At 39.4% G+C, this 27,915-nt stretch overlaps 1 protein-coding gene across 1 annotated transcript in view; it reads right to left on the minus strand.

The window, feature by feature from the left end:
• Positions 1 to 27,915, minus strand: part of pola1 (polymerase (DNA directed), alpha 1) — a 189,965-nt gene that overhangs the window by 76,416 nt on the left and 85,634 nt on the right. The window contains exons 27-29 of the mRNA XM_042334402.1: positions 27,383 to 27,505; positions 4,412 to 4,444; positions 780 to 872 (exon numbers count right to left, since the gene is read on the minus strand). Of these exons, the coding sequence (XP_042190336.1) occupies positions 780 to 872; positions 4,412 to 4,444; positions 27,383 to 27,505 (249 nt within the window). The remainder of the gene's footprint in view (positions 1 to 779; positions 873 to 4,411; positions 4,445 to 27,382; positions 27,506 to 27,915) is intronic.

The raw sequence follows: 27,915 nt of genomic DNA on the forward strand, positions 1-27,915 counted from the left end.
CAAAAATTCTTTGCTAATATAAATTTCCCTAAGTTGCTCCCTATCATTAGCCGCTTGGTTCATCTCTATTTCTGGTAAACTTCTTGTGTCTTCTAAATTGAAGACAGAAGCAAAATATTTATTTAGGGATTCTGCCGTTTCCTTATCCTCCATTATAATTCCTCCTGTCTCTGCCTGTAATGGACCTACATTTACTTTTGCTAGCCTATTCCTCTGAATATATTTATAAAAACTCTTATAATCTGTCTTAATGTTCCTAGCCAGCTTGCCCTCATAATCTATTTTCTCACTCTTAATGAGCTTTTTGGTTTTCCTTTGTTGGTCCCTAAAATACTCCCAGTCCTCAGGTTTGCTCTTTTGGCAGTTTTATGGTCTTTTCTTTTAGTCTTATACTTTCTCTAACTGCTCTAGTTAGAGGACGTGGTCTACACTTGAAGTATGGGAATAAGGGGAGGTTTCTGCAGGAAGGTGTCTGGTTAGAATTGGCAAAATAGCCAATTCCTCCTCAAAGTATACGAAAAAGGTACAACATGCTTGTGGCCAAATTACCTTTAGGATTACCACAGTTACAGTTAAATACAAATATATTATTATGAAATAAATTAGATTACTCACATATGCAAGTCATCAATTAGTAGGCAGATGAATCTTTGTAGACAATATTCAAATCCTTATTAAACTATAAACCTTTTAAATGGACCACAATCTACTTTCAGAACATGAATTCAGTGTCAGTGGACCACACAGCAACACTGAGACAAGCACCATTGATATCTTACTTTGTTGCCTAATTTGAAGACCTCCTCCAGATTTGTGCTGTTGCTGTTTATCATTATGGAATCCGTGTCACCATAAATGACTTCAAGGTTCATCTAATAGAAAGAAAGTGGAAACTTTACAAACCAAGAACTTCAATTCCTCAAAAACTCTACAGTCTAAAGCAAATGACATTTCTAGTTTCACACCTGGAAAGAAGCATCAATATTAATAATATAAAGACTTTTAAAAATAGATTAGAAATACGTTCCCCTCCCCTCAACCTTGAATACTTCTTCACTACATTCCCATCCGTTCATTGATAAAATAACCTCTTTATACAAAGTAACAATGGCTCACCACTGCTGAGAAATCAATTTGGGGGAGAAGAAAGGGATTTTATTATAAGTCCTGTACACTGCAAAACAAAGGCAGAGAAACAATAAATTGCCCTTTCCAGGCTCTTACATAGGAAAACATCAAACATTTCAGAAATGAGTGGGAGCCAAGCAGAATGAAAGATGGGAGGCAGATTACCAAAGGAGACCTAATGACAATCTGTCTGGGATGCTACCTTGTATGAGGGGCGCTATGTAAATGCAAGTTGTTATTGTTGACAATAGCAAGTTGCACTTCAACTACACTGGTCACAGAAAACAGCATCTCGGTGCACTACTAGTGACCTGGATGTCAGCCACTTGAGTGCAAAAAAAATGTCTGGCACACCGGAAGCGAGTGAGCTGACTACACTCACGAGCAGTGAGCTGATCCATACCGCAACCACCTTCTAAACAAATCTGCGGTTTAGTGCAGCACATTATAATGGGGCTGCACTGTGTGCTGATTATCTCTTCATCTTTTTCGATGTCTTTTGAGTCTGATGGCTTTCCCAACTACCCTTACTATCGTATTGGACTCTTTTTTTTAAAAAGCCTCAAATTTGTAAAAATACTCTTGGGTCTCTTTCCAGTTCTCTCAACTTCATTTTTTTTAAAAAAAATAGCCTTGCACTCAACTCAATAACAGTCTTCTTCTTTGCCTATAAAATTTTTCAATTCAATTATTCATGGAAAATAAACACCAGTACGGACAAGATAGGTCAATTCAGGGATTGCGAATTCTATCTCGCAATTCCTCTGCCTCACCCCATCTCTTGCCTCCTTCAAGTCCCATCTAAAGGCCTTCCTCTTCGACCGTGCCTTTGACCACCCTCCCACCCCTCCTGACCCCACCTCGGGTCCAAAAACAACCTGACTGTCCAGCGCCCTGGGATGTCTTTCCGACATAAAGGACGCTATACAAGTGTAATTTGTAGTTGTTGTCAAATGGTCTGTTTTGGTGCTGTACAATCTATATAAATTTCAAATTCTTCTCAATTTGTGAAAAACTTTGAGACATGCTTTTATACGAAAGGTGCTGATGTAAATGTAGGTTGCTGCTTTTATTGGGAGAAGAAATTTATTTTTAGAAGAGAAATCTTAGAAAAATATCTACGTTCGGTAATCTTATTTTAACTAAAGTCACACTAAAGATGACTGGATAAATCAGCGTTGGTATTTACAGTCCTGGGGATTAAAGGTTGAAACAATTATAAACAATGAGCAGGAGCAATTTGCTCTCATCAAGGCCAGAGCTCATCATGGTTGGAGCCCCTGCAAATGGCCTGGAACACAGAAACACTAACAGTTTGCAATGAGACACCCCCCCCCCCCACCCACACACACAAAAATCGGGATTTATTATAGATTTAGTTTGAAATGTAAATATAGTAACTCTCAATGCCTTGTGCATTTCTGAAAGGACGTTCACATTGTACCTGCAGTACATCGTCAAAACATCACTACGCTTGCAGGGCGCCAAGAGCCTAATGACGGAACTCACCTCACCAAGATATTCAAAACGACACAAATCAGAAGTGTGTTAAAATGTGACATGTGTGTAGACTCACCCCCCCCCCCCCCCCCCAAATCATGACATGGCTATTAATCCAATGGATCCACAGACCTAAAGAACAACTCAATCCTTATACTATCTGTAGTTGTGTCATGAACACAGGACATCAGGAATTATTTTATTTTACAATTAAACTTTATGAGCAAATAACGATGAATTAAAATAAATTTATTTCAAATTAAATAAAGTCAACCCTCAGTATAGAAATATTGATAACTCTCTGCCCCCCCACCTCAGATATTAGATATCAGATAATCTGATATTCAGATATTAATCAAAATATTCAGGTCTGTTTAGTACTGTATAGCTATAATAACCAGGTGTCTAAACCTGACGCTCCCAGTCAGTCGTATAGACACAGCACAGCACTGAAGTCTAACAGACTTAACGTCCTTAGAAAGCCTCGTGAAACAAAAGTCTGGCTCATCAAACTGTCTATCACTATTAAGCACGTCCCATCAGTGATGATTTTAAAAATTATGTTGATAGAAGAGTTAATGAATGGCAAAGCAGAGAAGTTATGGAAGATGCCAAATACGACATGTCTGTCATGCTTTCGGCATAAATTTACATCAGGTACAAGTGATTTACAACTGATTTTTCCCCTTTTTTAAAGAACAATGGTAAAAAGTACAGCTCATCACCCATCAGCTGCAACGAGTTAATTTTATACGCAGCATCCAAATATCTGCAGTGTGCATCATGCAAATTTATTTATCAGTGTTTTCAAGTCCACACTTTCATGCTCATTTGACTATAAAAAAAAGCCAATGACCTAGAATACCCTAGATACTTGCTCATCGGTTGTATTCCTTTCAAGGTTATAATCTAGTTAGTACTGCACAGCCAAAAAAAAACACAACATCTGGCAACTTTTTTTCCTGAGGATTACTGTGATTCAATTTTAATTAACTAGAGTAACTAAAATTGTCCTTCAGTTGCAATTTTGAATACATTGTTTCACTTGTGGCAAGTTCATCCATATTGTGACAGCTAAAGCACTCGCAAGTAGTGTTTTACATGTAATTGAGTTGCACAACTTCATTTTTAAAGGGAATTATAACCAGCACAAAGGTTATTATACAATTCCACTATGTTGAGTTTCTCCACACGGCAGAAAGATCCAGGAGGACGAGGAGGCAGAGGGAGTCCTGGTCACAGATAGAGAGAATGTAGTTTGTGACTTTGACAAGCGCTGTTTCTGTGCTGTCGTCGTCGTTGTTGGATGAGCTTCTGTTTCCTTCTTTCCCAGATGTGACCAGCAAACAGCCTAAATTAGGGTTTAAATACAGCATTTCTCCATTTTGTCTCAATCCTCTGTTGCTGGAGGAAGGGGGAACATACAAAAAAAACTTACCATTGAAACCCAAAAGCAAAAATCTTTTCACCTTTACCCAAATGCCAACCCTAAATCTCTCTGTAAATCCCAAAAGGCGGGGAAAAGAAAAGGTCTTCAAGTAAAGAGGCAAGACACATTTCATTAAAAATGAAATTCAGCACATCAATACATGAATAAACACTAGTTTATTCACAAACATATTTCTCATAATTTCATACAAATCATAACTAATTTCTGATTATAAACACAAATGCAATTTGTCAAATTCAAATTAGTATCATCATTGTCAGGAAATAAAATGGATCTAAATTCAGCTCCAAATGTTGTTAAATGGGTTTTACATCTCAAGATGCTGAAACATACCTTCTGGACCATCTCCTTGGTGTGCATGAGAATCTGAAATGAAAGAGTTACATGTAACTAATTTATGTTAAAGACAAATCACAACGCATTATGTTATTTCCTAAACTTCACAAAGATAATAATCCTTGCCATTTGAAATAACACCTCATCACACTGTTGAAATGTCTCAAAAGCACTTCACTGGATTTTTACTGTGAAGTGCAGTAAGAATGTATTTAGAGGCAAACGCAGTTGTCAGTTTCTGTCAAGTAATGTCCCACAAACAGCCATGTAGTGAATGACCAATTTTATATGGAGCATGGATACTGAAATAAACTACTTTCTGTTCGAATAGTTCTAGCATCCTACTGAACAGGCAAACGGGACCTCGCTTTAACGTTTCATCTGAAGGATGGCACCTTGGACAATGCAGTATTTCACAGGGGCATTGGGGAGCCAGGGACAAACAAAGGCACTGTCAAAAACATACTGCTTTACTAGGTGTATCAATGTGCTGAAGGAAGTCATAAGGCAAACGGGTTACGAGAAAGTTCCAAAATATTGAGAGTCTATAAGCTTAGTCATCGAGGGTGGGATAGAGCAGAGGAAGTAAGTGAGGAACAAGCAACAGATCAGACATCATTTTAGAACCAAAGATGGAATAAAGTATAAAATAATTTAAAAAATTTATCCAGGGTAAAGCGTAGAAGAAAGCTTATTAAACTCTAATTAGTCAGGCATTTTCATTGTCCATAGTTTCTAAATTCAGATCAAAATATTCTTAAATGGGTTTAACACCACACTTCAGTTTGAAAACCACGTTGCAGTACAGCAATGATTATTCCAGACTCCCATATAACATCCCATTATTCAGTCAGAATCTACACCATTAACTCAGCAAAATAAAAGCTACCTATTGCCTCAATATTCTAAATTGTGCTAAATTGTCCAAAAACAATTAAATATCATCATTAGAGTAAGTACATCTCAACTTGGGTAACATTGGAAAAAACTATAATTAACCTCAGTGTCTATGAGTTTAGAAGTTTAGAGAAGGAGGGATAAAACTAATTCTGCTTCTGATCACTATCAAATGGCTGTTTGTGGGATGTTGCTGTGTGCAAGCTGGCTGCCTTGTTCGCCCACAAAATATATAGTCACTCCATTTTACAGTATATCCTATGAAGCACTTTGACGATATGATAGGGTGCTATATGAAATGCACGGAGGATTATTATTATGCCACATCTACAACAACAACAACAACAAGATTCCATTTATAGAGCGCCTTTCACGTCAGGAGGACGTCCCAAGGCGCTGCACAGTTGGGTCATGACCCGAGCAGGGGTGAAATGGTCAGGGTGAGGGGAGGGAAGGGAGGGAGCGAGGAGGGGGGAAATGGTCAGGGTGAGGGAAGGGAGGGAGCGAGGAGGGGGGAAATGGTCAGGGCGAGGGGAGGGAAGGGAGGGAGCGAGGAGGGGGAAGAGAGTCGAGAGGGGAGCTGAAGGCTCGGTCAAAGAGAAGTGTGCATACATCAGTTAAGGAAATAAATCAGATTCCACAAGAAGCATAAAATCAAAGCCGTCTTTTGAATCTTATTCTGCAGAGGCGGGGGCACATTTTACCATGAATTTTCCATTCATCACCGAGGGATAAATATAGCTTTAATTCATCTATCAATTATAAAACCTGACGCATTCTTGACACTAAAAAGAGGTCAGTTGGTTCTATGCTGTCAGTGCATGAAAAGCATTTATTCTTAATTATTCCAAATGCTTTAAAAACTGCATTTAATTTCAGAAATAAGAGCTACTTCAGAGGGGTCTGGAGTGATGAAGGTGTGGTCCCATTAACCTTCCCTCCTTTAATGAAAAAGCTCTAATTTCTCAAGTCTCTTTATAACGGAGCATCTTGCTAAATCCTATTGTTACATTTGATTTAATTTAAAATGTTATATTCAGTTTCAATTAAAGTGCTGCCAAACTAGAATTCAGTAAGATTTTTTTTTGCTTTGCACTGGAAAGAAAATCAAACACTCCATCAATTACCTATCTGTATGCACATACATCCGCAATTAAATAACATGCACAGTAAAACAGTAATGAATATAAATGGACGAAACACACAGAAAATGACTGTGGTCCGAAGAGGAACATTATAAGCTTCACTTTATGTGAGTTTGGATCAGGCTGACAAATCTAGAATGAACATTTCCACACATGGTTATAAATTCTTGGCAGCGATCTGCTGCAAATACAACTGGCTCAATCAAGAAACAAAAGTTTAGTGAATGGCTCAGATACCTACTGAGAAAAAAAAGATATTTCACAAGCAATCCCATGTAACTATTTAACGGCATTTCCTCCATTAATTACAAGGAAAACTCGATCACGCAATGAACTTGCCTTTAAATACTCCCCAGACTCAGGCATATGGAGAAAGACCACTGACAAGTCATGTTCAGAAATTGATGGCCAGCCCATTAATGCAGCACCTACTGACAGACAATCACTTTGAAGTGTCAAAAGCTAACAAACAGAATAGAGGGTCTAATTTAATTCTCATTAATTATAGAGTGACGGCACTCAAATTTAACTGCATCACCAGATTATTTTTTCACCTCCTTTTAACTCCTTGCAAACATTTAAAGATTTGATATTTAAAGCTAGGGTTGGAAAAGGTAAAGGAACATTTTGTGGAAAGAGGTGAGAGAGAAAAAAAAGAATGGTCCATGCTTCAAAGTGTACATCTGTGAAGAAGTACTGCATTTTTAAACAATCCTTCACTTTAATGTCAAACACATCAGGGAAGAGTTTAATCGGCAAATCTATGCAGTAATTCAACACTTATTACAAAATGCCAAAGTCATTTTCCTTCAGACTAATTGGTTGAGATGTAAGCATTATTGGACTACAACTGCTTAAAAGCAGTAATGAACTCCTCAATCCAAGTGATGTCTGATTAGAAAAGCCATAAATTAAGAGCCTTTTCACAGAGACTGAAAACCTGACTGGAGAAGAATTTGGGGGATTCCCATCAGTGACATTTTTTTTCCATTTCCCATCTAAAATCTCGCCTTTTAGTGGTATTTATTAGTGGTTTATTAGCTGTACGCATAATTTTTATTCTGGACTTTTAAGGATCCTTTCATACTGAGAATAACGTGCTTACTCTGATAATAATTAATCCCTTTAATTATAACATTTAAACTGATTACATGGATTCAAGCCCCAAACCAATAAGAAACAGCAAAACTCCTTGCCTGCCTTCCCCAAACCATCTGTTATTTTACATAATACACATAACAGGCTTATTCTAATGCAATTTGGTGGTTTACTGCAAAGCAGTGTGTGAAATGGATTCATGCAATAAACAGACTGCACAGTCAGTTAGACTACCTGGGTGAGCAGCAGAATGTGCAATTTATAATTAAAGTTAACTGATGGACGCCAGAAGTTAAACGCTGCAGGCTTTTCCAGTGTCACAACACAGAAGTTGCGATGCTATTTTTCTTTCTCAAAATACAGATGCATAAATAACACCTCACAGGTATGTAAGTCAGTACCCACTTAATACTTGATCAATTCCCACCAAACGTTTATATATAAAACAATCGGGAAGCTCATGTGTGCATTCCCATGTATTTAAAAGTAGTATGCTGAAAGTTTAATACATGTTGTTCTCTTCCCCTCAATACAGGGAAGAAAAATGATTAAAGTAAAACTCACATAAGTCTTATCAGTCGGAACTATCACATTTAATATGAGTTACACAAAGTCCGAGTTACAGGCAAAATCGGATTTAATAAATAATCTACACCGCACATGATTATTCAATGCTAATTCAATGGCAGTTTGTCACTGCAGCTGGTAAGTGTGCATGCAGTGACGGGTCAAGACTACATTTGCCGCTGTTCAATGCGCTGTGGCCTACCACCGCATGCGCAAACAATGGAACAGTGGAAAAAGGAGTTCCTCTATCTTTCCCACAATTCAGCCGCATTATGAGCAAGTGTGCATAGGTCGATGGGTCACAACATCATTTCCCGTGATTCAAAGCAGCCAGTAAGCCAATAATGGAGAGTTAGGGAGTGGCATTACGAGTTAGCAGGTGATGAATACGAGTAGTGCAAAGAAATCTAAGTGATTTTGATAGGAAACTGAATGTTACTCGTGTGGATGTACAACTTAGGAGTTTATACGATTTATAAAAATAAGACTTTGCGAGTTTTACTGCATTAACTATTAGGGAAGATGACAATAATAATGGAATTTGATTTTGTACCTTATCACATTATAGTGTCTCAAAGCACTTCACACTTTGCAGTGTAGTGGCTTATCGGCCTTTTCACTTAATGGCCTGTTCACTTTGAAGTCTCCTTCCCCATGAGACAAAACTATATCCCAGTTTGCCTGTAGTGTAGTAGATGCCACACACAATACTCCTGCCAACTAAAGTTGGTACATTCAATGCAACAGTTGAGCACAGCAAATACCTTAATTCATATAATGTCAGATCACCAGATCTTAACTCTTAAGAGTTTTATGAAGAATATAAAATCGCACACAAAACTCATTGAATGTCTATCCCAGTCTTTGTAAAGCGCTCCAACGCGTTATCCTATGTGAATATAAATGCAAGTTGCTGTTATCTTAAGGGGCAGTTTTAATTGATAAGTCATGTAACTGCTTGTTAAATTAGAATCTGCACAGTGCTTCTAAAATCACACGTGCTGATCAATTCAAAAACAATTTCTTAATGCGATAAGTGAAAATTTCAAGTCATATATTAAACACCACATATATTCAGGTCCTGGAGACAAAAGAAATAATCACTGTTGAAATACCTAGCTAGCCACTTATTAAGATGTCTTTGCCACCTTCATCCAGAATCCTTTATTCATCAACCTTCCACCCCTCTCTTTTTATGTTTCACCCTCCTTACAATTAGAGCACAGGCTGTTGCCAATGCTGCTTCATGCTGATCGCTAGATGTGGTGTAAAAGCAGCTTAAAGAGACTTTCTCTCCCATTCTCTGTCCCTTCACTACGTGCCTCCACCAGCACAACTGAGATTGGAAACTCCTCTTGTGCAATACTTCTGCAGTACCTGGGCGGCATTAAGGACCTGCGAAAGTATTACGTTTGACCCACAAAAGTCAGTCACTCCATTATACAATATATTCTATGAACCACTTTGAGGCATCCGCCTGACATGAAATTTGCTATATCAAATGTAAGAATTATTATTATAAATAATGCCCACAGAATTGAAGCTGACCGCATTGAAATTCTGCTCCCGAAATAGATCATGTTGGAGCAGCGTTTTCATGGGTCACCTTGATGTACTTCTGCATCTTTATTAAGGAATCTTCACTAAGAAATACTGCAGGTTACATTGATAAGTAACTAGCAATGCTGCTATACTCATTCCAACAAGCTCTTCCATCCTTTAATTTTCTAATTCCAAAATAGAAATCTATGCCCTGGTACGTGAAGGTTTATAATTTCCTCTAATGGAAAGCAGATCACCACCCCAGATCAACTGAAGGAACAGAAATGTCTCCCACGGTGTTCAATCTTAATTAAACACATCTCTGTTTACTGCAGTGCTATTCTGCTAGACTGGTCTGAAGTGGACAGCTTCCATATGGCTTTAAATAGCTAGCAAAATTAAGCCCCGGACTTCTCTGCTGCATTCTCGGTTCTTATTTCAGTCCCCTGAGATAGCTTTCTCACTGCAAGTGTTAAGTGGCAGGAGGATAAACGCCTTTGGATCCTCATTGTCTTCTCATTTAATTGATGGGTGTCGGGGCAATTAACTGCATGGACACTGAAATGGCTTGATCTTGCGGGAGAATTCTTTTAAGTACAGGCTTTCCGCCACAAGGACAAATGTCGGCACTAAACATGATCCAACTGTTACGTTTGGCGCTCAGCTGCCTCTGACACAGCTGTTTCAGAACTGGCAACACCTTAATGTTTAATAACAGTATCTTCCAACTCCTGTGAAAACATTTTACCCCATGAAGTCACAGCATTATATTTATCCACTTACAGTCAAAAAAAAGTACAACTCACTGAATGTGTGGCTCTCTTACGACTGGCTCTAGAACCAAGGCAGACAAGTATTCAGTGCACATGGTAGTGGAGCAGAGGATGAATTCAAGGTCACTAAGGAAGATTAAGTCATTTATTTCACATACAACTTTTTTTAAGTTTCTGAAATTATAGTAGGAACAACCATCCAATAAAATAGTCTCCTTCCCCTTTGACCCACATTAGTTTGGCAACTGAATTCCTTTTATTCCAGACCCATTCAAGTAATAAGAGTTTTGGTTTGGAATAAATAAATTCTCCATTGCCCAGTTCTTTGATAAGAGGTTCATTACATTTGTCCTGACCAACAACCTTCCTTGTAAGTTGGCAATTCACTTCATGGTGATTGTACGGCCTTGCAGTGTGTAAATTGGTTGCTGGGTTTGCTAACAAATGTACAGTCACTACATTTGACAGCAGCTGCCTGCAAAGTGCTTTGAGGTGTTCTATCCTATGAAATGCAAACATCATTATTCTGCTATGGGACAGAGGAAACGACAAAACATTGCTGAGTTAAATGAAAAATAAATATACTTTATAACACAAAACCTGTTTTGTCGACATTTAGAATACATCAAGTGAAGCAGCGAGCAACAAACTCAACACAGAGCAGTTAAAAGTCAGACGGCACGGCTCCAAGGAATGACCTTTAACAAGAACGATCCTAACAGGTGGCTGGTGTCTAACATAAATAATTGCATTAACCTCTAGCAACGAAAACCAAAGCATCCAACTGTCTAACCAACACTTACTGCCCGCTCGCTCTTGTGTGGGGCTAAAATTCTAACCTGCTTGCCTTCAAAGATGACAAGGCACTAATAGCCTAAGCCACACGTCTGCTATTTTAAGGCCTATAACAATCCTTCTCAGAGTCTGCCATTTCCAACAACCTCATTCCACAGGCATTTTACAAGCCACAATGGATGTGGAATCTTGTTAGGCTAATTTAGGTGCGATTGATCAGTGTGGAAGAAGGTTCTGCACATCACATTTCTGGTGAAAAGGTTTCTTTTCTTCAAATTATCACCTCCGGGTGTCCCGAAATCACTAGTTCTCTCCTGTGCCACTGAGCAACAGCAGATCTGTTGAGATTGTAATGGTCTTTAATGATTAATTAGACTTGCCAGTGACAGGATTTCAACTTGTTTTGGTCACAGTTTTCATTAACCTCTAACCCAAGACGAAACCGAAGTACTGACAAAAGAAACAGCTGTCCTCAAGGTTGCAACCTTCCCTGAAAGACAATCACTTTGACCATGGGCAAAAATGCAGTGTGGTGGTACAGGATGCCAGGGAGGACACTACCAAACCGTGTCACTGATACATGCAAGGGAATGTCGCAGCTTAGTGTGATGCAGAGCTTGCCTGCTGCCCTGTCAAGAGGCACACGAATGTGTTGTTGCAAATGGCATTGCCATCCGCAAAGCACGCGGCTGACACCATATGAGGTGGATGAAGAGCAGATCAGTTTCCTGTCAGCTGCAAGTGTCTGACAGTTAAACTTAAGGGTTTCTCATTCTTCACTCGGAACACAGCGGGATTCAAGGGCACAGTGGACGAACGCACACCTGACGCAAAGTATAGAATTCCAACATATCATTCTCATTCACCCCTGTTATATTGAAGGTCTGATTCAAATAGAATCTTTACTAGCAAACTAAAAATGGATTTATCATTGAGATTTAACTACACAGAGTATCCAGTATCATGGAACTTGCTGGGCGACTACCTCCAGTTCCTCCCAGGGTGTTTAAATAGGATGTCAGGAGTACAAATAACAAACACATCGCATTGCCTTCCTCAATCTACCTCTGGACAGGTTCTAACATCTTGGTATCTCCTCGCTTTGTTTCTCTTATCACAGAATACTGTTACTGTTTGAGGTCAAATTTTAACCACTACCTTGGCTTTCCCATTCCTCGATAACGTTCACTTATGCATTCTGTACATTATTGTCTGCTTTAGGGTTTATTCTTATGTGTGTTTTTTTGGAAATATAAACTGCTGACTTCATAAAATCGTGGTCTTAGAACACAGCCGCTACCACATTTATGTTTGTACTAAAATAGAAAGAAAACAATGGGGTCCATTTTGCATGACGTGTGAACCATGTGTGTGCTATGTGTAACCACATCTTTGCAGGTGCCGTTAATTATGTATTTAGTGTTTAATCACCAATGAACATGATTAGTTGCTAATTACATAATTAATAAATCGTGTTATTGGGTGCTCATTACACAATTAAAAGCAGTGATTCTCTATACACATTTATTTTTACGTAATACATAGTGTGTACACACACATACACACAGTTTGCACAAGGTGCATAATAAATCCCAATCAAAAAAATAGAAACAGTTAAAAAGTCCTCCACCTACCATCAAGCTCCATCCATAAGGACACAATAGTTTTGCTCACTTATACTAAAAAGTTATATGTAAACAAAAGAAAACACTCAATAGATTCTTGCTGCACTTCATTGGTACTCTTGACAATGGTCAAAATGATTGAGGTTCAGGCTCAACCCGGTAACCTCAGCACAGCATGCCTCAGCATCTTGACAAGCTGGGTATCATTGGAATAGGGTGGTGGATGCTCTACTGTGTGTTATCACATGACTACACAAACTGCAGACAGCGCAGAAATGATGCAGGATCCGCAAGCACTAACCTGAGAATTTGGAATTTAAACACCTAAACCCGTTGTAAAGACAACAACAACTTGCATTTATACAGTGCTAATAATGTGGGCCTGAAGTTGAGCCAGCGGACAGGAGGAGGTCACCATGTTTGAGACGGTTGATCACTGTTCTGTCTACCCATTCAACATCCAAATAGATTCTCAAAAGATGTCCGTTCCACACAGATGACAGAAATTGGGCAACAAACGTCCAAAGATAACTTTGCAAAAGATAGCCGTTGGATCTTTGGTCTCATAGATCCCAGTTGAAGATCCCGTGGCACTATTCAAAAAGAGAAGCGAGTGTCCCCTGGTATCCTGGCCAACAATCCCCCAAAGAAAATTGATCACTCGTTTCATGACCATTTGTGGAACATTGCTGTGTGCAATTGTGCTGCTGCGTTTGCCTACAAATACAATCACTCCATTTCACTGTAAATCCTGTGAAACGTTTTGAGACGTTCCTTCCGACGTAGTAAGGCACTATACCAAATGCATGGATTTTTATTCTAATGGTCTAGGGTGACACTCCAGTGCAGTAACTCCAGGGGCATGCTACATTATCTGAGATGCCGTCCTTGAGGTGAGATTGTAAACCAAGATCTTGTCTAACTGTTCAGGTGGATGTTGAAGATCCCATGGCCTTATTTGAAATGAGGACTTTCTTTTCCCCAGTGTCCTGGCCAATAGTTCCCCCAAATAAGAAATTGGCCATGGCTGTTTGTGGAGCATTGCTCTGCCAAAATGATTGCCTTGTTTCGTGTACAAATAGACTTTGCAGAAAACCTTTAACTGCTTTGAGAAGTTTGGATTTGCTAAGCTGCTATATCAATTGTAAGGATTATTATAACTGACAACTGACATGTAGAAAAATTCTGATGTGCCAATAACAAAGAGTAAAATCGCCCCATTGAGAACGCCCCAGAAGAGTTTTCTCTTTTCAAGGCTTAAGAGCCTTACTTATCTAATCGCCCTTATAGCTTGTGCCAAATAAGTCATAATGCAAGCAAGAAGAGAAACACTCAATGTATAACCGGAACAAAACCTCCTATTCTGCGGAAGCGAGGGAAGATCACTTAGTGTCATCTGTTTCAAAACATTTAAAGGGACAGCATCTTAGCAAATTCATTCAGTTTAGAAGACAACATATTCATCCTCTTGAGGAAGCTGAAGAAATGAGTTGGGAATAAAAAAAAGTTTATATTCAGTGGCTTATTACTAATCACATTTAATTAGTAATAGTAATCAATAGGTTAGTAACAATGTTTGAATTGTAAGTTTTGCTCATTTCTGCATCGGGATTAATATCCAAACTGCCAGTCTGCCATTAGCTGTACAAACAATAGAAATGGCATCCTCAATGCACCGCATTTATATGTACACATAAGATTGCAAGTGTAATCTTGAATAAATGTAAAGTGTTTGCACTGCATGCTTAAATGTGTATGCCAGTGCAGCACTTAAACTAATTCATCTTCAGAGAGATTTGACCGACAATCCTCTGGAGGTAAAACCATCTTGTTGGTTCTGATTATTATGAGGCATCTAACAGAACACAGAGAACTAGTCATGTAACAGAGCTCTCTTCTTGCTTGCATTATGACTTATTTGGCACAAGCTATAAGGGCGATTGGAGCTCTCCTACCCCACCCACACCCCCACGTAACCATATTCATACCCGTTTTAAATGTCACAATGTGTAAGATTAAAGATACAATTTAAATGTGCCTGAGACACAAGCTAAGCATGACAGCAGCAGGTGCTTATTTGCACACATTGTTCTGTCATTGACAGATGCAAGACTAAAATTAAAAAGGCATCCAGTTAAAATATTTAAATATTCAAAATAATCTACTCATGTTTCACTAAATGCCAAGGTCTAATTCAATGTGGTGCATCTGTACGCAACAGGGGAGGGGAGAGAGAGACTACCATGCTTGTCCCATTCGCAATCAACAAGCTTCTTTGTTACGGAATAACTCATTAGAATTAGTTTTATTCATCAAATTAAAGCAAGATACAACAGCTACTTGACTATGAAATCGATTAAGAGGTATGAGTTAACATCAACTTGATGGTCTTTCCAGTTCCTGCACAATCCTATATGTAACATGACCCAAAGGTACCTTGTCTAACAAACACAAATGACCGCACATTTTCCTGGTCTGGATTCTGCCTATCACAGAGTAAATAAACCAAACAGACTTGGAACAATTTTGGGGAGGAAAGCAGATATACAGAGATACAATGCCATGCCCTGAGACATGAGCCTCGCTCAGTTGGTAGCATTCACACTTGGGGTTAGATTATGTTTTTGCCAGTTCTGGAGGTAAAACCATGACTCTATTCGAAAAAGAGAGGGGAGTTTCTCCTGGTCCCCAGGAGAACAAATCCTCCAGTTAAATTGGCCAGTCACTGCCTGGCTGTTTTGGGTCGTCAACAATACAGTCATACGCTTTAACCATAATTACTGAAATCACTTTGGGACATGTCAACATAAAGCATGATATCAATTCCAAGAATTATTACTACAATAGATGAGGGATTTCCCTTTTTTTTGGTCAGCCGTGTGTCTAACGCATGTGGAAACCTATCACCATACTTAAGAGGATCCAAACCAAGCTGATATTTCCATGTATCCCACCTACACATGGAAATTCCAGAGATAGATTGTTGGAATGGAATGCGCACTTTCTCCTCGGAGCGTCCTGCGTACCTAATTCCAGAAAGTATTAGGCACGGGTTGGCAAGAGCCAAGGATTGGGGAGCCCTGAGTGTGGGTAACTGCTGGAGTCAAACAAGAAACTTATGATACACAGAGATCCCATTGTTAGGATTTTTTCCGTTATAAGATGCTGCTCTTGTGTTGCATTGTGGAAGATGAATAATGAGCAACAAATGTGAATATTTAGGACAAGTTGAAAAGCTGCCACTGAATGTTTACATGGATGTGGACAAGGTCAGGAATAGAACTTCAGTTATTTCCCAGCACCATATAATTTAAAAAATAATAGTCCTTGCGTTCAATACAGCATTCATCCCTGGTTGCTCACTCAAGCTCTCAGAATCAGTGTAAAATATTGATGTTTTGTTTGACCCTCAGCTCTTTCAAACCATATATCCGGGTCCTTGACCAAAACTGCCAATTCCACTCCACTTCTGCTCCAACCTCAATCCCAGACAGATGAAATGCTCATTCCATACCTCTGTCACTCCTCAGATTTGACCTTTCCTCGTCAGCATCCTGAACTTGCTCCATAAGCTCTGACTCATCCTGAACTCCACAGCCCATATCCTCGCTCAAACTCACCTCTAAATGTTGATCACCCTCCCACACTTGTTGGATTCCACTGGCTCCGTCACCCAACAGATTGGCTTCAAATTCCTTGATTGTTCAAATCCCTCCAGTCACCTGACCTACTCTCTCCACTCTGCAAACTTGAGCTTGCTTTACTTTGATAATAATCTCTCCAAAACCCAAAACAATAATAAACAAAATTGGTCATTTTCAATCTACGACTGTTTGTGGGACATTGCTGTGCGCAATTGGCTGCCGCGTTCGCCCACAAATACACAGTCAATTCACTTTACAGTGTGTTCTGTGAAGTGCTTTGGGACGTCCTCCCGACGTGAAAAGCGCTATATCAAATGCAAGGATTATTATTATTATTATTATTGTGTGCAATATCTACTGGATGTGACTGCAAATTCAAGAAGTTTTATGTTCCTGATTTGCCAAAGCTAGTTTTATTGTATAAAATTGTATAATTTATATCCTTGAATTAAGGAAATAAAAACAACTAGGATGTTTACAGGGCTTGGATCATAGGAATGCTTTGACAAGCAGCCGAGGAAGAGGGCTGAAGGAAGGAGATTTTGACAGCTGTTCTTTGTTCTGTGTAGACCATTCCTCACCTGTAAATAAAGCTCTTGTTCAGCAGTAACGTTTCACCCATTGCCAAAAATAGAATATCAGACAGACCAAAGATCTATAATTGTTCAAAATAACTTCTAAATAACACATTATGGTTTTTTGACACCGCAAAAATATTAATGGAACAATCTGCTATCTGCAAAATAATGAGTCTGCTTATATAACAACTTTATATAAAACAGCAAGGTCTCAGACCAAGAAGTTGTATTTCTTTTACCAATTTCAACTCAAAAAGTATTGGACTCTGAAAGATAACACACATTTATACATCAGCTCGGGGGTGGGGGGGGGCGCGTGGAGCGGAGCGAACCGCTGACATCATAGTTTAAATTTAGGAGTGTGTGCGCGCAAAAATCCTCTGCGCCCACCCTAGGGCTCGCATCAGCGAACACCATGTTCCTGTTGGGTTGGCTGCCCCAGCCTATGGGCCAATGTCGTCCACCTGACCACTTGCTCCCGGTCCCCGCGTGCGCATTATGGCTGCCGCTCTGACCTGAGCCCCCTCACACCCTCCCCCCTCTGCATCTCTCCCGCTCTGTCCTCCTCTCTCTCCGTCCCTCTCGCCTTCTATCCCCACTTGACCCTCCCACAACCTCCCTCTGCTCCAGCCTGGGAATCCTCCGCCGGGCTCACCGTTGCACTCGCCGTTGGCTGTCCAGCAGCAGCCACACCGACTGCCCCATTCTCCACCACACTCGCCAGCCACCCCGGACACAGACCCGGGGAGCCAACCTCTCCTTCCTCATCCCCATTCACCCCACCCCTGCCTCACAACCTGGACCCCCCTCCCTCCCCACACACCCTTCTGTCAATCGCTCCCTCCACATCAGACTACAAAATGTCCGCTCCCTCTGTAACAAGGCCCTGGTCATCAACGATCTCATCCTTGATGAGAGCGTTGACATCATGGCCTTAACGGAAGCCTGGTTCACCCCAAGCGACACTTTCCTCCTCACGGAGGCCACACCACCCGGCTACACCTCCCACCAAATCCCTCGCCCCAACCGTTGTAGCGGTGGTGTAGCCCTTATCTCAAGGACACCTATTCACAATGGGTTCAAGTAGTTTAGTGGAGCAGCAAATTACTTGTCACTTGTAGTTATTATGGCTATAGTTTCCCTTCATTAAAATCCATGAACACAAGTTACCGTATCACTCCATTCTCTGCGGTGACTTAATGATTGCCTGGACAGCACTGTATGGCACATTTAATTCTTTAATAGCTTGAGTTCCAAAGAATCAGACCTTGATCAAAAATTAAATGAGCGTTTAAAAATAATTTGCGCGTGCACTTCAAAGCAAAAAAGAATTAAACTTCTAAAGGATGAATAACATTTCTTTACACAATATAAAAAAATGCATACACAAGCACAGATTCAAAGACAAGTGATAGGTCTTTCCCTGGAGAAGTCTGAGATTTGCATAATCACAAATAATAATCCTTCATTTGGTATAGTCCTGACATGGAGCTTGAACCCACAACCTTCTAACTCAGAGGTGAGAGCACTACCAACTGAGCCAATCTGACACTTGTGGGTAAAGGGATATAATGCCTGCAAATGGGGTTCAAGTCCAGGGCAGGAATTGGAACTCAAGTCATGCAGCGCTGAGGATGTGCTGCATTGCTGGTGGTGTCAACCTTCGATGAGACGCTAATCAAGGTCCTATCTGCCTTTTCAGATTGACATTAAAGATCCCATGGCACTATTCAAAAAGGGAAGGAAGTTTCTTCCAATGTGCAGGTCAACAACCCCCCAATAAAATTGGTCATTCAATTCATGGCTGTTTGTGAGGCATTGCTCTGCACAAATTGGCTGCTGTGTTCACCCACAGAAACTCTCACTCCATTTTACAGCATCTCCTAGCAAGCACTTTGAGACGTCCTTCCAAGCTAAAAGATACTATATGAAATTTAATACCCACTAATATATACAGACTATTTGAATGCCCTAGCAGAGGAATGAGACCGGTAGTTTCAAGGTTTGACACTATCTACAGAATAATTTTATAACTATTTACAAAGAGTTGAACTTCCTCAATAAATCAGGCAGTTTGATTATTGCATATATAGCATACTGGTAATACAGTACTCATGACAAAATCAAACTATTGTATTAGTAGAATATACTAAGTTCGGTACCAGTAAATTGTCAAAAGCTGCAAAATCTGACCTCAATGTTCAAATGTAAAGTGCTGGATCGAATTACAATACATTCTTGTAAAATCAACTTTGAAGTGATGCATTAAATCAAAATGGAGCCAGCTTTAAATACACCTCAAGGATCTAAATTCTGAATTGTAAACCAATATCTTCAAAAACACTAGTTTAGATTAATATTAGCACAAAGGGATGCTCCATGGATAAATTCCCAGAATGACAACTGCAAATATATTGTCAACCCCTGCGTGCAGGGCAATGTGCATTTGGCTTTGCACCTGACCAGAGGAAGGTCTGGTTACAACAATCAATCTCTTCTGTTATACAATGGGCAGAGTTTGAATCCGACAAGCATTCAGAAAAGCTACAGATAAAACAGCATATGTTTTTTCCAAGGAAATAAAACAGTGCACTGCACTACGACAGGTTACATTCCCGCACACCACAAATAGTTAATCTGGTTCAGCAAGCAGCAGCTCCTGCACCTCATTTCTCAAAATGTCACTTGTTTGCACATTTCCAATCTATCCTGAAAGAGAGCGTCCCCTCAATATTAGTAGGAAACACACAAACCCAGGAGCTATTTCCCTCCTTAACCACATATCAAATGAAATCTGGTATTGCAGACTATTGATTACTCCACCCCAGTAAGGAAATTTGATGTCGGGTCTCCCAAGGTACTGCACATGGAACCAAACTCCAACTCTGAGTCAGCACCGAAGAGCAAACGTAAGGCAGAAAGTAGGAAGGAAAACAAATTATCACAACTTGTACTAAGCAGTCTTCAATTTAATATTGTTGTTTGTCACCATTTCAGATCAAGCCAATTTCTTGCCATCCCTGTGCAAACATCATCAAACTACAAGGCTAGTCGGGTTCTCTGGTTCACTGTTTTGGATATTATTCCAGGAAGTATTTAGAAGTGACCTTTGTATTCTTAACAACTGGCAGATCATCTCTAAGTAACAGGCTGGGCTCTGTTTACTCAGATCACTTTTCACATACCAAAGCTGCTGACTGTCAGGATTAAATTATGGCTGTTAACATAGCCATCATTCTAACACAATGCCAATTTATTGACAAGATAATCATTTTAATTTTTCATGGAAATCCCCGTGCGTCAGCCGCATACCCGAGGATCTCAGGTACTGTGAATGAACACGTACATCAGCTTAGGATGTCTGCAGTAAGATCAGAAATACAACTGTTGGCAGTTAAATAATATACTGCGGGTGAGAATGTGCTCCAGTCAACAACTTAGAAGAGCTTGACACCTGCTCTTCCAGAACCACTTGACATGGAGGATTATATACACAAAAGGCAACAGCTATGTTTTTTTGGAGGGCAAGTCATCAAGATCCAGCAAAAACTGGACAACCCAATCCGCAAGTGCATTAATGCAAGGGTCCAATAATACTGTACTATAGATATTGTATATAACTATTGGCTGATACACTAAATATCAACAAGAGCATTTTTTTTGTATGTTGGACCAGATGAAAGAATAACAACACAATCTTAAGAATGTTGGCTGGATGCTCTTATAGCTGTTAAACTTGTCCTAACGGGATTGCGTACAGCAAATGCACAAATCTTTTTGCCATGACATTTTGCCAAAATGAACAAAATCCAAAATCTAAGAAGAAAGTTAACATCTAGAACTATGAACTTCAATTGTGAAATGTAACATAAACAGCTGCACTGGTCCCACAATGTCCAGGATTTCAACTTTGAGTTCTCTTGTGTTAAAGGTGCTACAAAAGCCAAGTTGGGACACATGGCTTTTCAGCAATGTCCTCCAATGTGAACTCAGATGCCTCACTTTGAGGCTATCATTCTCAAAATGCTAAATAAAACCAGAGCTTTAGCTCTATATAACTGAGATTAACACACAAAATAAGCTGCAACACTATCCACACACACATTTAGACCTGAGCCATGCACAATGTTATTGAACAGAACAAGCAGTGGCCTTCACTTGATGTACATGATTCTACCCCTTTTAAGTAGAAGTCTTTCAATTACCTCCCACTGACACACAGCCGGCTTGAACATTCCAGTGTTCAACGCAGGGTAGATCCAGGCAGGCGTCTAACAGTAAACATTATCTTAATTGATAATTCTAATTTACAACTGCAGTTCATGGTGGAAGTCCAAAGCCGTATGCCTAATCCACATGAACAGTGGAATTTTAAGGCTAAACTAAACCCTTATTTAAACCATAAATCTACCACGGCTAATGAGATTTTGAAAAATACTGCGTAAAGGCATACACACACACATTTAAGCGCCTAGATCATTAGTTTCTTTAAAATATTCCAATATGGGATTGCAATAGCAATCCAAAATGTTGTGTTTTAAGTTATATGCAGTACAGCTATATGACAACACGGTAATTGGGGTACATAAAACAACAGCCAGTGCTATAATGGGGCAAGATACAGAATACAGTGCTGCTGCATTCACTGTGCATGCACACAACAAATGATGTCAGTGTTGACCTGATAATCATTCAAGACATTTTTTAGTGCACCAGAAACATCTTGAAGTAAGCCAGACTGTGTTCTGGTGTGCATTTTGGATTTGTTTCCTAAGTAAATGGTGTGGTGCTCTTTTCAATCACTCTATAACCAAATCTGCATAATAATCTGGTACTGTACATGGCACTTATATTCCCTCAAAAAATACATAAAACATAGATGTGCAGAGTAAAGTAGCTAGAGGATTATAGAGAGACAAGTTAAATATAGAGAGATTGGATATCAGATGTATCTAATTCAAGAGCCTGCGATTAAAAGTTAAAAATCCTTTTGTTTGTGGCCCATATTTGCAGGGGTGGGTTTTGAAGGAACACAATTTGTTCTCCAGTCTGCTACTTACGGTATTTAGGTCTTGTAGAATTTCAAATAAAACAATCAGAACTGGAGATAAACTAATTACGCCTGATACAGTAGTTAAATGTCTGTACAAATTATTTTTACAATGGCAGTATGATGATTCCATTACCAGCCTCCATGCAACCCTTGCAAAGCTGTCTAAAGTAGGTAGTAATCTCAACCCAATTAGACCACATACTGTTTTCCATTGCAATCTGCTATGAGGTGAATAGTATTTAATAACTTAACAGTTTTCCACCAATCCTTTAACAAGGAACAGCGGTTCCAACCCATTACTGCTCAATTGTACTGAATCTCTGCCAAGTGAGGAACATTAATAACACATAACAGAACTACCTGCTAAAGGCACAGACACAAATTGAAAAAAAGTTTGAATTTCAAATACCAACAGCAAAAGAGGGCTGGAAACTGTGTGAATATTATGTATAATAATAATCCTTACATTTGATGAGACGTCTCAAAGTGCTTCACAGGATGTACTGCAAAGCGGACTATGTATTTTGTAGGCAAATGCCCACAAATGATATTAATAAGAACCTGATATAATAACAAAAATGAAACCAAAACGCTTGCCATCAGCAACATTTTTGCCACCAGCAGAGGATCAACATATCACTCTGTAAGATGCGTGAAGATTTGTGAGTCGTCTCAGGCATTTTATCTGAAAAAAATTCCATCCAAAGACTATGTTTGATCTCGTCCTTTCAGAACACTCACCCTACCATGCTCCATTCACAGCATCAAGCTATTTCTTAAATGAGCTATGTCTTAGTCTAAACTACCCGTCCTGTAACCATGGTCCATTATTAATTGACCTTTGTGGAAACCAACACTTCCTGGCGTTTGTCCTGAAATTGACCTTTACAACTCTTAGCCTGTACCTTCTTGTTCCGGGGCCCTGATGTACCTGAAAGTATCTTCTCAAACCAATATAGAACCTTACAAACCTCAATATATATTTTTTAAAATGTCAAGTTCAGATTCAATGAGTGACTCACAACCAAAATACAAATGGTCATAACATCTATGGATTACACTAATAATAATCCTTGCATTTGACATAGTGCTTTTCACGTCATCTGGACGTCTCAAAGCACTTCACAGAATAGACTGTAAAGCGAATTGCCTATTTCTGCGGGCAAAACGCAGCAGCCAATTGTGCACAGCAGTGTCCCACAAAACAGTCATGGATTGAAGTGACCAATTTATTATTGTTTTTTTTCTTGAGGATTATCAGGCGTGTGGAGTAAAGAAATTTGCCCAAGGTTTCACTTTGCCGGGAATCAAACCCAGGTCTCTCACTTGCGAGGCGAGTGCCAACAAGTCTTAGGGGCAAATTCACCCAAATCTCAATGGCTACTCAGAAAGAAGGTGGCAGATTCCAATCACAGTCTGTGCTGAGTTATCACACTTCACCAGGATAGTACAAAGTGCAGCAGAATCCATGGGATAGGGTAAAAATCTGCCAATAAGAGAAAATCAAGGATTACCTACTATTACCTGTGGTCTCAGAGGGTTCGTTACCCGAGAGTGGCACCAGAGTCAGAATAAAGTAACTGAATGTACTATAATAATAATAATCCTTGCATTTGTCATAGTGCTTCATCACACCTTCGAGACATCTCAAAGAGCTTCACAGAATATATTGTAAAGTGAATTTAATTCATCTCTTTTTTTAATCCATCTCTTTTCCCGTCACCGTTGTACAATTCTAGGTGTTGCTGGTGGATTAATTTCTAAAGTTGAGTGGTCAATGACACTTCTCAAATCAATATTACAAAATTTACAGGGAAGGAGAAATTGGAAGTGGCCCATATATTTGGGATAGTGAGCAATTTCTCTTACTTTATGCAGCATTTAACGAACCATGCAACACAAATGCTGCCATAAGCAGATCAATTCACATACGCACATTAGTGCTTCAAATGATGCCGCACCACTGATTACTGGGCATTGAACAGGTCATTTTAGTATGTCATGATGGACTTACAATTGGAGTCAAATCAGTGCAATGATCATATTATGTTCCACTACTGCAAACACAAAACACACCCTATTGTACACTCGATCCTAGGAATGCAACAGAAGAATTCTAATGCATACGTTAAAAGTCTAAACAAAAAGACCACAGGACTGCACATTAGGTTATAGGAAAATGTGATACCCAGTGACAAGATCTTGTTTTCTCACTTCCACTTCCCCAGTACTGACTTTCCAATCTTGGTCAGGTCACATCAGGAAAGGCACCAGAGAGGGGAACCATTTCCTCAGAAGGAAGGAATAATTAGATGGCAAATCGACTCAGAGTGAGTGAAGAATGATTCATGGAGTGGTTGGAAGAGAAGAGAGAAAACTCCTCACGGTGGCCAGTAACAGGTTTACAAAATGAAGATATTTTTAAAAAAACACAAAAGGAATAAAATAGAAGTATATGGAAATTAGTTGCACATTGGAATACTGTATACTAAAATTCATATTCGTCAAACAAAACCAACACAAAGAAAAACCTGCAGTGTGTTTTGAGAGTCAAGGCCACCACAATAAGGTCACAGGTTAAAATGTTGAAAGTTACACAGGTCTGAGAAACCCAACATGTGAAATCTGCCTGAAGTTTAACTCTATCCTAACCTGTAAATGATTAAGTTTGGCAGAAATCGAATAAAAGGTCTTCACAATTCAGGAGGTTTAATAAAAGATTCTGCTTGGGTTGGCAAATGGGTAACCAGTGTGCGTTCATAAACCCAGGGCCATCACAAGAAAAGGTTAAGGGGAGTTGAGAAGAAGTTTGTCACATAGGGTTTGTTGGAACATGAAATGGTTGCCACTGGTAGCTGAGATGATTACTAACTGTAAAGAGAATTGGACAAACAGTTGAAGTGGAAGAACATACTAGTGTACAGGGAAAGAACGGGGAGTTGGGATCCAAGCAGTTAGCTCCAGTGGAGGAGGAGTGCCAGCCAGCACAGGCTCAATGGACTGAAAGTCTATTCCTTTACTTCAATTTAACCAATTGGGTTAACAATTGACAAAATCCTACTCTTAAATCTTATAATGCACTGCTGTGAATTAACCAAAATCCCTGGGAAGAAACTACACGCTTCAAAGTTAAATATGCTAAATTACCTAGCACTTTGACCACACAAAGGCACTATTTCCCATGTGGTATTCCATTCAGACTTCAATATTACAAGACAGTAACATAACCAGGGCTCACAATTGAGGACACGACAATGGGGGAGTGCAGAGGATCTCATTATCCACTGACCAGTCAGACTACATAAGAAATATCCTTCTTCTTCTGAACATACCATTTACCATGGGGTCAGAGTGTGAAAGAATGTTGGGCTTGACTTCTGTAATATTGATGGCTTTTGTTACTCTGCCCTTAACCTCTCTGCCTCCGAATCCTATCTCAAATTCTACCCCTTTGAACACACCTACCCCCCCCCCCCGTTCTCTTACTCCAACTCCGTTCCTGTAAAGCCCTCCGAGACGGTACCCTTTGCGTGAACGGCATTATATAAATACAAGTTATTCCATTTTCTGTCTTATTTTGAAACACTTCTTCATAGAACATTACAGAATGTTTTTTAAAATAAGAGGTTTGGCTTTTCTTTAAAAAAAAGGTTTTCGCTACATTTTGATTTTATAAAGAAGGCTGAAAGTCTAAACTTACATGAATGCCACTTTGATTCCAAATTCTTTGCTTGTGTAAAAAAAAGTACACTCCCTAATGTGATGCAACATTTAACCTCCTAATCCCTTCATGTTTGTTGTTAATATGACTTGGGTAAGGCTAATAATGACTAATAGCAATGACTAATAGATGATTCACAGTTCACAGCAGTCAGTGAAACAAACTGCCAAACATCACATTATGAACATTAACACCAAAGGTTTAACAGTCCAAACAAAGTCACGCTTTCATTTCACAGAAGAAAGCAGTAGAAGATTACTGAATCATTCCTTCCACGTGGTCTTCCCAGTGATTGCGAAGGTGTTTACTTTTTTTTTATTGATATGTTGCAATTCAGTGATTAATTCCAGCGTCATTAGAATACCACAAAACTGACTGATAAAATGTTCAGCACGCAGGCTGCAGGAAAATAAGAACATTAAACTGTTGAGGTTTCAGCGCAGGGAGACACTGAAAGCTGAAAATCTAAAATTGAGTCTGAAGTCTTGGGTTACAGCCCTATTCAGGTTGCAGTTTTAAGCGCACAGGCAGAGTCCTTGAGCACTTACAGGGACCGATGGGGAATGTCCAAGAATGGAGTTGTCCCATGTAATGCCATCACTTTGTTCCAAATGAAAGATTCTACAGTGTGTGACGCCACCTGGTGGACGCTTACCACACAACAAGCATCTGCATCAGGTCAATAAGGTTTTCATACGCCTCTTAATGTAATCTATTTAAATCACTCAAATGCTAGTATTAGATATATAATAATTCTTACATTTGGTATAGCGCCTTTCATGCCATGAAGATGTCTCAAAGCACTTCACAGGTGTTGTTGTAAAGTGCAGTGACTCTGTATTTTGTAAGTGAACCCGACAGCCAATTTGCACACAGTAATGTCCCCACAAAGAACCATGAAGTAAATGACCAATGTTTTTGTTTGAGGCATTGTTGCCCAGGACACCAGGAGAGGTAGGCTTTTCAAACAGTGCCGTGGGATCTTTAATGTTCACATGAACAGGCAGATAAGAACGCCTCCAATGTTGAAAAATCTCAAAGCACATCATGGGAAATTGCTGTGAAATGTAGTGGATGTGTACTCTTGAGGAAATGTCGGAACCATTTTGCACACAAGAAAGTCCAAAAAACAGCCATGAAGAGAAAGGCCAATTTTATCTGGAGAATTGTTGGTCAAGACATGGTTGAAACCCCACATCAGGACTTTCAACTCATAGTTTAGGCTGACACTCCAGGACCAGAGATGTTAGATGTTAGAGATGCCACCCTTCGGATGAGACATTAAATCTTGGTCATGTCTCCCTGTTCAGGTGGACGCTTTCAGTAGCGAGCAACTGCATTCAATGCTCATGGGGATTGCTATGTAACCACAATTGCTTTATTCATCACTTTTTTTGTTGAGTCTCAAATGCTTTAATTGTGTAAGTGAGGACACCTTAATATCAGGCTGTATTACATAAGCACAATTAGATATAACTCTTACTCAATGTAAATACAAATTACTTAATGGAAAGATCTTAGAAGATTCACCTCTCGTCCTTTGTAGGTGACCAGAGCAGCAAGTGGTTTGGCATAGAACCTACTGTAGGAGAATCCCAAACAGCCGTACATGCTATTAGCTGTAAGTTTCAGGGCCTTTTGTCTGATGTCGTACTGTAAAAGAAAAGGAAGTCACAATGACTAGACGAAACAAAACATCTCTCAAAAAAAAACATGAAATGCCAATGATGTCTTAAAACAAGCAACTTTCATTCAGTGGTGACATAAAAGGATAATTGCCTGGTGCCAACATACAGAAAGTCCCAACTATACTTGTACCTGGAGTTGCAATTGGCATTGCTGAAACAGTAACCAGAGAAAGCCATGGTATCATTGTAAATGTCATGATAAGAGTTTGTAATAATCAAACAAAAATTACCAGTCTATTAACACTGCCTGATTCATCACAGGCTTCAAACTAAAGACAGTCAATATTTCTTACTTGCAGACATCTCCAGAAGTGACAAGTGAAGTTATAAATATTAAAACGTTTCAGCTTTCTTTTTTCTCCAAAGACAATTATT

This window comes from Callorhinchus milii, unplaced genomic scaffold (genome assembly GCF_018977255.1).
Source record: "Callorhinchus milii isolate IMCB2004 unplaced genomic scaffold, IMCB_Cmil_1.0 Scaffold4, whole genome shotgun sequence".
In the NCBI taxonomy this organism is placed as follows: Eukaryota; Metazoa; Chordata; class Chondrichthyes; order Chimaeriformes; family Callorhinchidae; genus Callorhinchus; species Callorhinchus milii.